The 14,471-nt window shown below is 33.9% G+C and overlaps 1 protein-coding gene across 1 annotated transcript; it reads left to right on the forward strand.

Moving 5' to 3' along the window:
- The first annotated feature begins 12,113 nt into the window (after positions 1–12,113).
- Positions 12,114–13,103, forward strand: LOC138338711 (uncharacterized). Its single transcript, XM_069289792.1, has 2 exons — positions 12,114–12,668; positions 12,801–13,103. The coding sequence occupies exons 1-2, from the start codon at positions 12,114–12,116 to the stop codon at positions 13,101–13,103; spliced, it is 858 nt and encodes a 285-aa protein (XP_069145893.1).
- Positions 13,104–14,471: the final 1,368 nt, after the last annotated feature.

Raw genomic sequence — 14,471 nt, forward strand, 5'->3', positions numbered from 1 at the left:
GAAGGTGAATCCTAAACCTTTTTTTCACACATTTAGCTTGAGAGGGTGAATGGACTAAAGCGTAGGGTTTTCTAAATTGCATATATATTGGTGTTCGAAAGAAACCAACTTGATTGGGGGTAAATTGTTTGAGAGAAAGTTTACCCCACTAAAGTCTGTCATATTCACTAATTCACAACTATTTACTAACAATAGCAATTATACACATGTCTATATTCATCTATAGTCTTATCACATCCCAAGAACCCATTTCAATATTGTTATTTTGTGTTATTTTCTATTGTGATGACATATAGTTAAAATTGAAACATCCTTATTTGAAACTTGTGTCATCCCTAAATTTAATCATGGTTTTATTCATAAATGCTTATTCTTATGATTTACTTGAACATATTTCTACGTCACGATTGAATTTTGTATACCAAATTTTTTCATTGATGTCTTGCACGACCTTATTAATTGTGTCAGTTGGTATCAAGGGCCAAACAGACACATTTCAAGTTCAAATGAGTTCGAAAAGAGGAAAAATAAATTTTTAGTGATTTTCGTGTGCTATAGTCCATCAATTTTTGGTGATACACGATCCAAAATATTTTTGCACAAATTTTTCATGGATGTGCGGTAGACCTTATGAATGGCGTCAGTTGGTCCAAATGGCAAAATATGTGCATTATCAAATTGAATTGATCCTTACTAAAAAAAAAACAAATTTTACTATTTTTATAAGCTATAGTTTTTGTATTTTTGCTGATACTAGATTCCATAAATTTTTTTACCGAAATTTTTGGTCAAAGGCTATTACAACCTTCTTAATTGCATCAGTTCGTCTTGAGGGCAAATGGGAACATTTTCAAATTCAAATGTGTCCCAAGCAGGAAAACCCATATTTAAAAAATATTCGTGTGCTATAGTCCATGTTATTTTGGTGATAGGATTTTAGAATTTTTTGCCTAAATTTTTTTCCCTCGCTTGTTAATGACGTTAGTTGTTCGTAAAGGAAAAACAAGTGCATTTTCAAGTTCAAATGAACCCTAAAGTAGGAAAAATAGATTTTTATTATTTTCGTGTGATATAGTCAATGTAATTTTGGTGATATAATTTAACAATTTTTTTGCCAAAATTTGTCAAGTACATTAGTTAAGACCTTATTAATGATGTCACTTTGTCCTAAAAAATAAACGGGCATTTTCACGTTTAAATGAATTCAAAGTACGAAAAAAACTCAAATTTACTATTTTGTGTTCTATAGTCCATGGATTTTTGATATAGGATTCAAAAATTATTTTGCTAAAATTTTTCATTTACGTCTACTACGAACTTATTAATGATGTCAGTTGGTTTCAAGTGGAAATTGGACGCATTTTCAAGTTCAAACTAATAACTAGATTAGGAAAAATGAGATTTCACTAATTTTTTTATCTTCTATAGTCAATGGATTTCTGTGATAGGATTCCAAAACTTTTTACCAAAATTTTTCATGAATGTCTGTTATAACTTTATTAATGGTGTGAATTGGTTCCAAGAGGCAAACAGATGTATTTTCAAATTCAAACAATACCCAAAACACGAAAATTTTAACTTTATCAATTTTCATGTGCTTTTGTCAATGGATTTTTTGTGATAGGAATCTAGAATTGTTTTGCCGAATATTTACATGGACATACCTTATTAATGGCGTCAATTGTTCTCGAGGCGTAAAAGTATTTTCAAGTTAAAACAAACATAATGAATGAAAAACTAAATTTTAGGTTTACTATAGTTAATGGATTTTTGGTGATACAGGATTGCAGAATTTATTTTTCCAAAATTTTTCTTAGAAATCTGTTACGACCATATTAATCGTGTCAGTTGGTACCATGGGGAAAACAGGTGCATTTTCAAATCTAAACAAGCCCCAAAAAAGGAAAAAACGATTTTACCTATTTTGGATGGACGTTAGTTATGATCTTATTAATGGCATCAGTTGGTTCAAAAGAATGAGTACATATCAAGTTCAAACGAGCTCCATAGCAGGATGAACTAGATTTTACTAATTTTCTTGTTCTACACTCCACATATTTTTGGTGATATATCATTACAAAGTTTTGTGGGCTGAAATTTGCATGGGCGTCTAGTTACAACCTTATAAATAGTGTTAGCTCCATGTATTTTTGGTGATAGGATTCTAGAATATTTTTGCCAAAATTTTGATGGACGTGAGTTTTAACCTTATTAATGGCATCATTTGGTTCCAAAGGGAAAATAGGTGCATTTCAAGTGCGTTTTAAAGTTTAATTAGCCATAAGGTAGGAAACACAAGATTTTATCAATTTTTGTGTACTATATAGGTCATGTATTTTTCGTGATACAATTTGAGAAAATAATTCAAAAAATCTTGGTAAACACTGGAATCTTTACCCCGTTGATCAAAATCCATTCTGGAAATTTTTGTCCAATATTTAATAGACGTCGGTAACAACCATATTGATATGTCAGTTGGTACCAACAACAAACATGTGCTTTGTTAAATTTATACGAGCCCCAAAGTACGAAATAACTAGATTTTATTAATTTTCGTGTGTTGTATAGTCCATGGATTTGGTAATAGAAATCCATTTTTTTTTTAAAAAAGTTTTCATGGACGTCCATTTCGACCTTGTTATTGGCGTCAGCTGGTATTAAGGGGCAAACATGTGTATTTTTGAAGTTCAAATGAGCCCAAAGCAGGACAAACAAAATTTTACCAATTTTTGTGCGTTATAGTCCATGAATATTTAGTGCTTAGATTCCATAATTTTTTTGCCAAAATCATGGACATCACTAAGACATTATTAAATGCATCAGTTGGTCCCGTAGGAAAACAGGTGCATTTTAAGTTCAAAACCCTAAAGGATGAAAACATAAATTTTATGAATTTTCGTGAACTATAAAATAAAGATTATTTGTGATACAAGATTCCCAATGTTTTTTAGCGAAATATTTTATGGAAGTTTTTTACAAACTTATGAATGTTTATTATCGTTCCAGCAGCAAAGGGGCGCCTTTGAAAGTTCAAACGTGTCTCAATGTTTGAAAAGCCAACTTTTACCAATTTTCGTGTTACTATAGTTGATTGATTTTTTGTGACAGAATTCGTGAATTTCTTTTAAAAAATATTTCATGGACGTTTGTTACGAAGTTATTAAAGATGTTAAATGATCTTAGGGGAATATTTTGTCCTAGGGAAAAACATGGGCCTTTTAAAGTTTGAGCGACCCCAAAAAATAAAAAAAATATATTTTATCGATTTCGTGTGCTATAGTCCATGTAGTTTTGGTGATAAAGGATTCCAGATTTTTTTGCCAGAGTTTTTCATAGACGTCCCTTACAACCTTATATATGGCATCAATTGGTCACGAGGGGCAACCAAATGAATTTTTAAGTTCAAACGAGCTTCAAAGCATGAAAAATAAAATTTACCAATTTGCATGTATAGTACATGGATTTTTGGTGATATAGAATTCTAAAAATTTTAATTGAAATTCTTCATGGACGTCCAGTGAAAACTCATCAATTGTGTCAATTGGTCTCGAGTGGTAAACATGGGCATTTTAAAGTTCAAACAAGCCCTAAAACAAAATAAAATAAATTTTATCAAGTTTTTGTGTTATTGTCCACTAGTTTTTGGTGATATAAGATTTATAAAAATTTTCATGGACGTGCATTATGACCTTATTAGTGGATTTAGTTTTTTTTGAAAGGAAGACATGCCCATTTTAAAGTTGGAATGGATCTTTTGTGATACATGATTCCATAATTTGTTTTTTTTGAATTTTTTCCGCGGAGGTGTGTTATGAACTTATTAATGGCGTTAGTTGGTCCAAGGGGAAAGAGTTGTATTATCAAGTTGAAATGATCACTCAAGTTGGAAAAACAAGATTTATCGTTTTTTGTGATATAATCCATAGATTTTTAGTGATACTGGATTCTGGATTTTCATGCTGAAATTTTGATATAGACGTCAATTACAACCTTATTTATGGTGTTAGTTGGTCTCAAGGTTCAAATGTGCATTTTCAAGTTTAAACGAGCCATAAATTAGGAAAAATAAAATCTTATTGATTTTTCAATACTATATAAGTCCATTGATTTTTAGTGATACAAGATTGTGTTGGGTTTTATTTGCCCTGATTTCTTACAATAAATAGGTTTTCCTTTTAGGAAAAGGTTTTGAATTGACTATTCTTTTTTTTGGTAGGAAAAGGTTTAGGACTCTATAAAATAGAGGCATGTTCCTTCTAACTTAATTAGCATTCACAATGTAGTTTTAAGGGCCTTGAGAGTTTTGGTTAGAGGGAGAATTTGTGAACCTCTCATCTATTCCGAGTGAATTGGTTGAGGTTGTTTCCCTCTGTATTCTGTACTCTCATGTTTATAGTGGATTGCTCATCTCCTTTGTGGACGTAGGTCGATTGACCAAACCACGTTAAATCTTTGTGTCTTTTGGTATATTTCTCGTTGTCTTCTTACTCGTGGTCTTTCGACGTTTGCTTTGCTAGCTTCCGCATTTACACCTGCTTATTTACGGTCCTAACAAGTGGTATCAGAGCCAGATTCAATGATGGAGTCAGGCGTAGTGGTTCGATAATCGATGATTGAACCAAGTTAGAAAGAGGTGTTCATCTTGACGGGTGTAGTTCTAGCCGCAACCTTTTTGACAGTAATGAAGATTTTGTTGGAGAAATTGTTTCAGGGAGGTTCTCTGTGTTGAGACATAAATTTTGTAAAGGAGATTATGGAGAGGAGAAGCAAGTTGTTGAAGATTAAGTAAAGAAGGTGGACAAATTTGTTTTGTCAGAAATTCAGGCCAAGGGGGAGATTTGTTGGGCTTTATTTGCCCTGATTTCTTACCATAAATAGGTTTTCCTTTTAGGAAAAGGTTTTGAATTGACTATTCTTTTTTGGTAGGAAAAGGTTTAGGACTCTATAAATAGAGGCATGTTCCTTCTAACTTAATTAGCATTCACAATGTAGTTTTAAGGGCTTTGAGAGTTTTGGTTAGAGGGAGAATATGTGAACCTCTCATGTATTCCGAGTGAATTGGTTGAGGTTGTTTTCCTCTGTATTCTGTACTCTCATGTTTATAGTGGATTACTCATCTTCTTTGTGGACGTAGGTCGATTGACCGAACCACGTTAAATCTTTGTGTCTTTTGGTATATTTCTCGTTGTCTTCTTACTCGTGGTCTTTCGAGGTTTGCTTTGCTAGCTTCCGCGTTTACACCTGCTTATTTACGGTCCTAACAGATTGTAGATATTTTTATGCCAAATGTTTTCATAAACATCCATTACAATCTTATTAATGTTGTGAGTTTGTCATGAGGTGCAAACGAACGCATTTTGAAGATCAAACGAGCTCCAAAGCAAAACAATATGATTTTTTTACCTATTTTCATGTGCTATAGTGCATAGATATTTTGTGATAGGGGATCCTAATTTCCCCCCCAAAACTTATGATCATTCGTTACGACCCTTTTAATGGCGTTACTTCATCCTGAGGGGAAAACATACACAATTTTAAGTTCAAACGATCCAAAGCATGAAAAAGTAGATTTTATCAATTTTCGTGTGCTTTTGTTCATGGATTTTCGGTGATATAGCATTCCAAAATTTATTTTGCCTAAGTTATCCTTGGACATTTGTTAGAAACTTACAATGTCGTTAGTTGGTCCCGAGGGGAAAATGAGAACATTTTCAAGTTTAACGAGCTCCATAATGGGAAATTTCTGATTTAACCAATTCTTATGTGCTATTGTCCTTGGATTTTCTATGATATATGATTTCGAAATTGTCTTTGCAAAAATTTTTCATCAACATCTGTTACGACCATACTAATGACGTCATTTTACCGAGGAGCAAACAAGCATATTTTTAATTTCAAACGAGCTCCACAACAGAAAAATCAAGATATTTTTTTATTTTCATGTGCTATAATCAATGAATTTTTTGGAGATACTAGCTTCAAATTTATTTTACCATAATATTTAATGGTTGACCATTACATCCTTATTAATGGTGTTAGTTGGTCGTGAGGGTCAGACATGAGCATTCTCAAATTCAAACAAACTCTAGAGAAGGAAAAACAAGATTTTATCGATTTTCATATGGTACATTCGATAGATTTATGGTCAAAGGATTATGGAATTTTTTGGCCAAAATATTTTATGGACATCCATTACAACATTATTAATGACATCAGTTGGTCCGAAATAGAAAATGGTCTAATGACGCGAGAGTTAATTTTTTGAAAATTTGAATTATTGGTTAAACTTGAATTAAATATTTGAGAAATACATCTAGATAATTGAATTAATGGATAGCTATTGGGCTAAAGTGATCATATATTTAAGACCCTATGCAAATATTAAAAGAATAAGTTAGTGGATTTGATAGTTTTAATAAACTATTAATTTAGAAGAAAAAGAAGAACAGAAAAAGTAGTGTAGAACGAAGTAGACGAATCTGTTCAGGTAACAATTAGTCGTGACAATTTTTTGTATTCTATAATTGATTGTGTCATAAAAGGGAGTTTTCTTATGAATTTGAGAATTTGTGTTTAAGGGAATAGTTAATATTCTTTTAAGATTTAGTGTGTCATTCGTAATTGGGTAAATTTTGAGGCTCGATGAGGACAAAATTTATGATATGAATTACAGAGAGCAAGGATAGATAAAAGAATCAAAATTATGTAATATAAAAAAAATATTGGATGGGAATTACGGTTTATTGTTGTATGTTTGCTAAAGTGGATAGTGAGGCTATTCTGGAAATTTAAGGCATGTAGGTTGATTAAGTATATGATGGTGGGTTAATGATTGTCAGTAATAAGACAATAATTGGATTAGAATAAAGTATGACAATGGGATAGTTGTTAGTACATTGTTGGAGTTTTACAGAAGGGGGATTTGATGTGAAAATATTGTGGGTGTGAGTGTTTTTAATGGCACAATGCAATTATTATCGGAAATGGATAATTTGTTGGAATCTCGTGAGTTTTTCTTTTGCATGACCGGTTAGATTTCATAGTTAGAGTGTTTATTTGAAGTATCACATTATAACTAAATATCTAATGTTTAAGATAGGTAATTAAATATTAGGTTAAGGAATTGAATAAATAGCAGTTCACTTATTATATTGGATAAGTTGAAGTTTAACCCTAGGCTTGAAACTTGGAAAATATGATAGTTGAAATGTTAACTGGCTTCAAGAATGACAAACTTAAATATAAATTTGGCTAAGCTTTTGGGTCTAGGCTAAACCTGTAGCGAAATAAGTGTTGTTAGTGTTGGAATCTCATTGTGAATATGTACTTGAATAGATTGCATTGAATAGGAAGCTCAACGAAATAAGAAACCTCCAGTCTCGGAGTGATTGTGTGAATGGGATAAGGAAAGTGGATTTCTGAACCCTTGTTAAGCTTTTGAAATTTCTATATTTCCTTGTGTGACGTTTGAGAACGATTTGGAGGCTTATTGCTTATTTGTTGATGTTGTATTACTGTTGCATTGTTGCGAAGTTTTCCTTGTTATCAAAATGGTTAGTTTGGCATTGTTTATTTAAACATGTCATTTGGAATGCATATGATACATGGATGTGATAAGTGTTATGTGATAACAGGATGTACCATTTCGAGGGTCGTATCACGCGCTCCGATGGATATTATATTCGAGAGACGTATCACGTTTCACGAGGATTACTATTATGGAGGATTGTAACACATGTAGCGATGGATGCATGGAAAAATTGGTCCCCCATGGGTATCGGACTAAGAGACAACGGGTGTGTATCATTAAGGCAGACATGCATCAATATTCTTGATTTTGCATTTCATGGCATTGCACAATTTATCATTGTTGGACTTTAACTTGTTTTTTGGTGATCTTATATGTGTTTTTCTATGAAATTTGTCACTGTTGAATATTGAGTTGTTATATGTAACAAGTTAGAGTACTGTTGTTGGGCTTTGTTTTTTTAAAACTATGAACTGTTAGGTTGGAATGATTTTATGCAGGTGGTAGTATGGAGGTTCGGATAGCGTGTAAGGAGTATCCATATTTTGTTCATTAATCTTGTGTTTAGAGGTTTTCTTGTTGGTTACCGTGTGATTTTGTAACACTTCGGAAAACCAATATGTGTTCTAAAGTCTTAATTAAGTGTCATAAGTTAAGACATTGTGCCTTAGGAAGTCTAGAAACCAAAACGTCCAAGAGCGTCAATGATGTTCAGAAACTAGTTCAAAGAGGTAGCAGTGTGCCTTAGCATATTTGACTAACTTTTAGGAGTAGGAAATTCATGAAAATTGGTGGAAGGGTGTCTTACATGTGTTTAAGTTGATTAATCATCGAAATGTCTGGGTACGACTACCCAAGGACCAACCAAGGGCTCTAGAGGAGAACCATTGCATTTTGGGGTCAACGACTGCCTGGGCAGTGTGCACCCACGGAGGGAAAGGACGAGGAGTATGTGGATCTACGGGGCGTCGATGCCATCCATCAAACAACACTTACAAAAATCATGGAAGGGGTTCTTTTGCACAAGCTCTGAATCAAAACACGGATGTGCAACACGGAAGGGGGTTTAGCCGTCGGTTGACCCACAATCCTTTGATCATGATGTCGTTTGTGAAGGTCTAATTTTCTACACGTTTTAAGTTAGCTTAAATTAATTAATTAAAGTTTTAGTTAATTAGTTAAGAATCAGGGAGGTCTAATTAACTTAGTCACCACCCTATATAAAGTCCTAACCTATTTAAGACTAACTATAAATCTCATGACTCACAATCCCAATACTCTCTTCATTCTGTCTTCTTTCTCTCTCTAAGAAAGAAGTCCATTGAAGATCAATCTGGGGGGGGGGGGGGTTTAAGGGCTGCAAAGAGTCAAGTTTCATTTACAATCTTCATAATTTATTAAGGAATGCGATCTAATTAACCTCTGAGACCTCTTTCCTCAAAAGGCTCCCTCGAAGTGATTTCAAAAGTTGAGTTTTCAAGTTGGTTTCAACCAATCTAGAAATTAATGTTATGAATTAATTTATTTTAGATATTATGAATAGATTAACATGTATCTAACTTAATTATGATATATCTTGATAATTTGATCTAGGTTGTAGAAGATGACCTTCACCACTTAAGCTTAGGTTATCAACTTGATATAAATTGTTTAATGTTGGTTTAATTGACTTTGTTATTGATTGAACTAATACAAGATTATGTTATTGCATCAATCATGATTAGATTAGGATGAATTATAGTCCTATAATTCTAGTTCTTGAGAAGTTGATCTAAGGTATGAAGTATGTAGTAAATTGATCTAAGTTCCTTGTCTCAAACTATGCACTAGTGATAAATTTTAATGTAGTGATTCAGTTAGCCTTGGTATTGTGTTGGTTATTGGTTTATGATGAAACTATAACCTAATTGGGTTGAGTTAAGGGTTGATGGTAAGACCTTGATGATGGATTATGAATGAGACTTGATAATCCTTGTGATCCCTATTCTTTACTTCAAATTATGTTTAATTATGATTAAGTCATGATGTTGGGTTGGAGTTTGACTTGTATTAGGATTGATAGGGTGGTATGATGCTTAATTGAAATTCCTTGACAATGATTGTTAGTTTAATTAAGATATAAATGTTATAAGGATGGTGATGACTACCAATGTTCCTTATCATAAATGAATATGTAAATGTGCTAATCTCACTTATATAAATTGTAATGGAAGTACTATAATCATGCAATTCTTATTCAGCTATGATGAGGATTATTATACAAGGTTGAGACCCTATGATCTACAATAAGTTATCATTATTCATAAAGACATTTCAAAAGGAACTTAGCTTAGCACCGAGTGAACTTGACAATGGGAGGTGATGAATTCCCGTAGAGGAATATTCACCCTATAGTTCAACATGTGATGATGACTCCCCAATGAGGGATACTCATCCATTGAATTCTCATAAGAAGAGGCCCCATTTTCCAAGTAGTATGTAGAGAGATTAACCTATCTCTTAGTTCTTGAACTATGTTGCCTTTATAGAAAGAATAGGTAGTTGATTCACCAAGAATTCTATGTTTATGTATGGTTTTACTTGGTACGGTAGACCACCTTTCATTGGTGTAAGGTTTTATAACACCGAATTCCACACTAGCTTTTGTGGCTATGTCAGTAAAGACAAGTGTTCCCTAAACTAAAATGAAATAATGAAGTATAAACCAACCGGGTGACTTAAGATTTTTGACTTAGCCTAGGTAGGAGTATGAGACTCTACCTATGCCTTGCACTATTTTGCCTTGTAGGGAGCCTTAGACGGTTGATATTATGTATGTATATGATAATGAAAGAAAATGATCATAATATGATGACTTTACATATAATTGTTATTATATGGTGATTGATATTCTTATGAACATGTTTTTGGTCTATATTGGTAAGATATGATATTATTTATCCTTGACGGTTTTGTTATGTGAAGTTGTATATTGTCATGGTTCTTGTTGGGTCAATTTTTTAAGTAAGGTTATGGGCTTTGGTTTTTCGTGACACTTGTTGACTTTATGAGGATTCATGGGTAGTTGTCTTGCTTTTATTATGATATAATGAACTCCTATTTATGCTTGTGATGTTATTACTTCATGATAGGGTTGTATTAAATTATGGGTTCAAGTAGATGAATATGCATGTGACTTGCTTTGACTTCATGAATATGTCTTGTTGATTGGTATGTTTTTCTTGGTCTTGCGTAAGGAATTAAAAAGGTAATATAGCATGTTTGAAGGTAAATGTCCCTTTTCAGCATGATTTGATCTTATATGAGCATATGGTCTAATACTTAGTACAAATGGTGTACTAACCCCATTTTATCCCGTTTCCCCAGTATTTTAGGTTCCGGTCATTGAAGGTTCTTTGAGACAACTTTGAAGAAGACTTGGACTTTGTCAGTCATCCAAGTTGGTAGGTCCTCACTTTTCGACGGTGATTCCAATATAGAGCTTATGAAGTTGTTTTACTTTTAAGACTCTTATGTTCTTTCTCTTTCATTTAAGTACGGATTGTATAACCAATATGTGTCTCTTTTACATTGATGTATGGGATATGCCACAATTGCTATAATATTCTTAGATGGTTATGAGATGGTACACTCTTTTAAAGACCATATTCTATCTTTATATATATATATATATATATATATATATATATATAGACACACACACACACACACTTATGTGTAATAAAAGTAGAAGACTCTGTAATCTTCCTATGCGATGGGTCTATGTATACTAGATATGAATATATATTATGTGTATGTAAAGGTCTATGTAAACCTTAACGTAAATGTAATGAAAAGTTTTAAGTTTTTCCGTATTTTTAACGTATTAATGTAATGATGTATGCTAAGAGGCTAGTCTTAGTCCTCAAAGAGGACAACCACGCCGGTTACGTGTAAGAGGCGCTTCCCGGATGTGACAAACTCGGTATCAGAGCATGAGGTTCAATATATTTGACGTCGATGTCTCTCTAAACCACGTCGATGTAGATTCTTACTTAAAATTTTAAAGTGCGTCATACTAATGAATAGAAATCTATGTGATTCATAGAAAACTCTTTTTTTTGGAAATTCAATATCGTGCATCTAGAGTATAATTATTGTGTGCTTTCATATAAACTTTGTATTTTTGTTATAGGGAATGAATACTTGAAGGAATGCAGTTCAAATACTTGAGGAAGATATTACCAATGCGGGAGTTCCTCCTTGTGGTGATCAAGTCCCTCCTCTTAAAGAAGATGCTAATGTTGACCAAGCTCGTGCCATTCCTCAACCTTAAACAGATGGTCAGATAAGACATGCCCTTTTAAAAATGTCCCAAGCCATCACTTCACTAGACTAGGACGTCACTTCTCAAGCCCAAGCCATGACGGACCAAGCTAACTAGGAGGTTGTACCCCGACCAAATCAACAAGTTGTTACCCTGGCCTCCCGTCTTTGGAATTTCACTAGGATGAATCCTCCCACTTTTTATGGGTCCAAGGTTTAAGAATACTCCCAAGAGTTCATTGATGAAGTCCGCAAGATCCCTAATCTTATGGGGTTTACTATGAGTGAGAATGCAGATTTAGCCACTAACCAACTCAAAGATGTGGCTCAAACTTGGTACGTCAAATTGAAGGACAATAGGCCTCTAAGGGGTGGACTAGTGACTTGGGAGATCTTCAAAAAGTCTTTTCTTGATCAGTTCTTTTGTAGAGAGATGGGGGAAGCCAAAGTGGTGGAGTTCATCAACCTTCGTCAAGGAGGTATGACAGTGCTTGAATACTCTTTGAAATTAACTAAATTGTCCAAGTATGGTCCTTCATTTGTTGCTGATCCTAGGGATGAAATTAGTCGCTTTGTGACGAAGGTGTCGAAGGAATTGCAAGAGCAGTTTTATTCAGCTATGCTACATTACAATATGAAGTTTTCTCGTCTCATAGTTCAAATTGGACAAGTGGAAGAGGCAAGGGCTAAGAGAAAGAGTAGACATGCTACGAGGGAGAGATCTTTTGATAATGGTTCTTCAAAGGGTAGGTTTAATATCCAAGATAAGCCTAGGTTCAAGAGGAGGTTATCTAATCAAGTTCCATCCAAGTTCCCTAAGGATCATGATGAGAAGGTGCCTAAATCTAGAAACCAAAAGCGAAGGAGTGAAAACTCACCAAATGAGAAACATACATGTGCCAAGTGTGGAAACGGTCATCTTGGTGAATGCTTGGTTGGAACGGGCAACCTTTTTGGTTGTGGCTAGAGCGAACACAAGGTTAGGGAATGCCCTAATATTAAGCGCCAAGACAAGTGTGGTCTAGATCAAGCAAGTGGTGGTAATGATGCTCCTAAGGAGAACAACTTTTATGCTCTCCGCTCTAGGGGTGAGGAAGAGACATATCCTGATGTGGTGATCGGTATGTTGAAAGTGTTGTCTATTGATGTTTATGCTTTACTTGATCCCGGTGCTACCTTATCATTTGTTACACCTATTGTAGCTAAAAAGTTTGACATTTTACCCAATATCTTGGATGAACCTTTCATAGTGTCTACCCCAGTTGGTTGAGTAGGTTATTTCAAAAAGGGTGTATATAAGTTCTTTGATAATCTTGACCAATAGAGTTTCTTATGTTGAAATAGTAGATCATTATATGCTCAATTTTGATATTATTTTTTGAATGGATTGGTTGCATGCTTGCTTTGCTCTCTTGATTGTAGAACAAGGGTGGTGAAGTTTAACTTTTTAAATAAACTCGTTAAGGGGTAAATTTTATTCCTAGAGGTCGTATCATCTCTTATATAAAAAGCATGCAAAATGATCTCAAAAGGTTGTCTATATCACATGGTAAAAGTCCAAGATTTAGACTTTGAAATTCCTTCCATTAGGTTGGTCCTTGTAGTGAGAGAATTTCAAGAGGTCTTTCCTAATGATCTTCCTGGTATTCCTTACGAATGGGAAATTCATTTTGGTATCGATTTTCTACCGGATACATATCCCATTTAATTTCATCTTTATTGGATGGCCTCAGCCAAATTAAAAGAGTTGAAGGCTCAACTCAACGATCTCCTAGACAAAGGCTTTATTAGACCTAGTATTTCTCCATAGGGTTCTCCATTTTTGTTTGTGAAGAAGAAGGGTGGGTGCTTAAGAATGTGCATCAATTATCACAAACTCAATAATGTCACTACTAAGAACAAATATCCTCTCCCTCAGATTGATAACTTCTTTGATCAACTCCAAGGGGAAGCTTTTTTTTTTTTAAGATTGAGTTGAGATTGGGACATAGACAATTTAGGGTGAGAGGTGAGGATATACCAATGATTATATTTCGGACTAGATATGGTCATTATGAGTTCCTAGTAATGTCTTTTGGTCTCACTAATGCTCCGGTGGCGTTTATGGACCTAATGAATAGGGTTTTTTGAAGTTACCTAGATTGTCATTGTCTTTATTGACGACATCTTGGTATATTCGAAAATGAGGGTGATCACATAGGTCATTTGAGAGTGGTGTTGCATATAGTTAAACAACATCAATTGTTTTCCAAGTATAGCAAATGTGAGTTTTAGTTAAGGTCGGTGGCATTTCTTGGTCATATAATCTCTAGTCAAGGAGTTAAGGTTGATCCAAGGAAAATGGAGGCACTAAAAAATTGGCTGAGACCATTGACTCCATCAAACATTAAGAGTTTCTTAGGTCTAGCTGGTTATTATCGGAAGTTTGTGGATGGTTTTGCGTCCATTGCGTCTCCAATGACTAATTTGACCCAAAAGATTAAGAAGTTTTAGTGGTCGGAGGCATGTGAGAAAAGGTTCGAAAACATGAAAAATAGGCTTAGTTCTACTCCAGTATTGACTTTACCGGTACGTACAAAGGGTTTCGTTGTGTAATGTGATACATCATGAGTGGGTTTAGGGTGTGTTTTATGAAACA

Source organism: Solanum lycopersicum, chromosome 10 (assembly GCF_036512215.1).
Source record: "Solanum lycopersicum chromosome 10, SLM_r2.1".
Classification (NCBI taxonomy): domain Eukaryota; kingdom Viridiplantae; phylum Streptophyta; class Magnoliopsida; order Solanales; family Solanaceae; genus Solanum; species Solanum lycopersicum.

What these genes read in the sequence shown, in the direction of transcription:
- LOC138338711 (XM_069289792.1), top strand. Translation starts at nt 12,114, where the DNA reads ATGAGTGAGAATGCAGATTTAGCCACTAACCAACTCAAAGATGTGGCT. An exon ending in CTAAGGATCATGATGAGAAG is followed by an intron (nt 12,669 to 12,800) that starts GTGCCTAAATCT and finishes GGTTGTGGCTAG; the next exon opens with AGCGAACACAAGGTTAGGGA.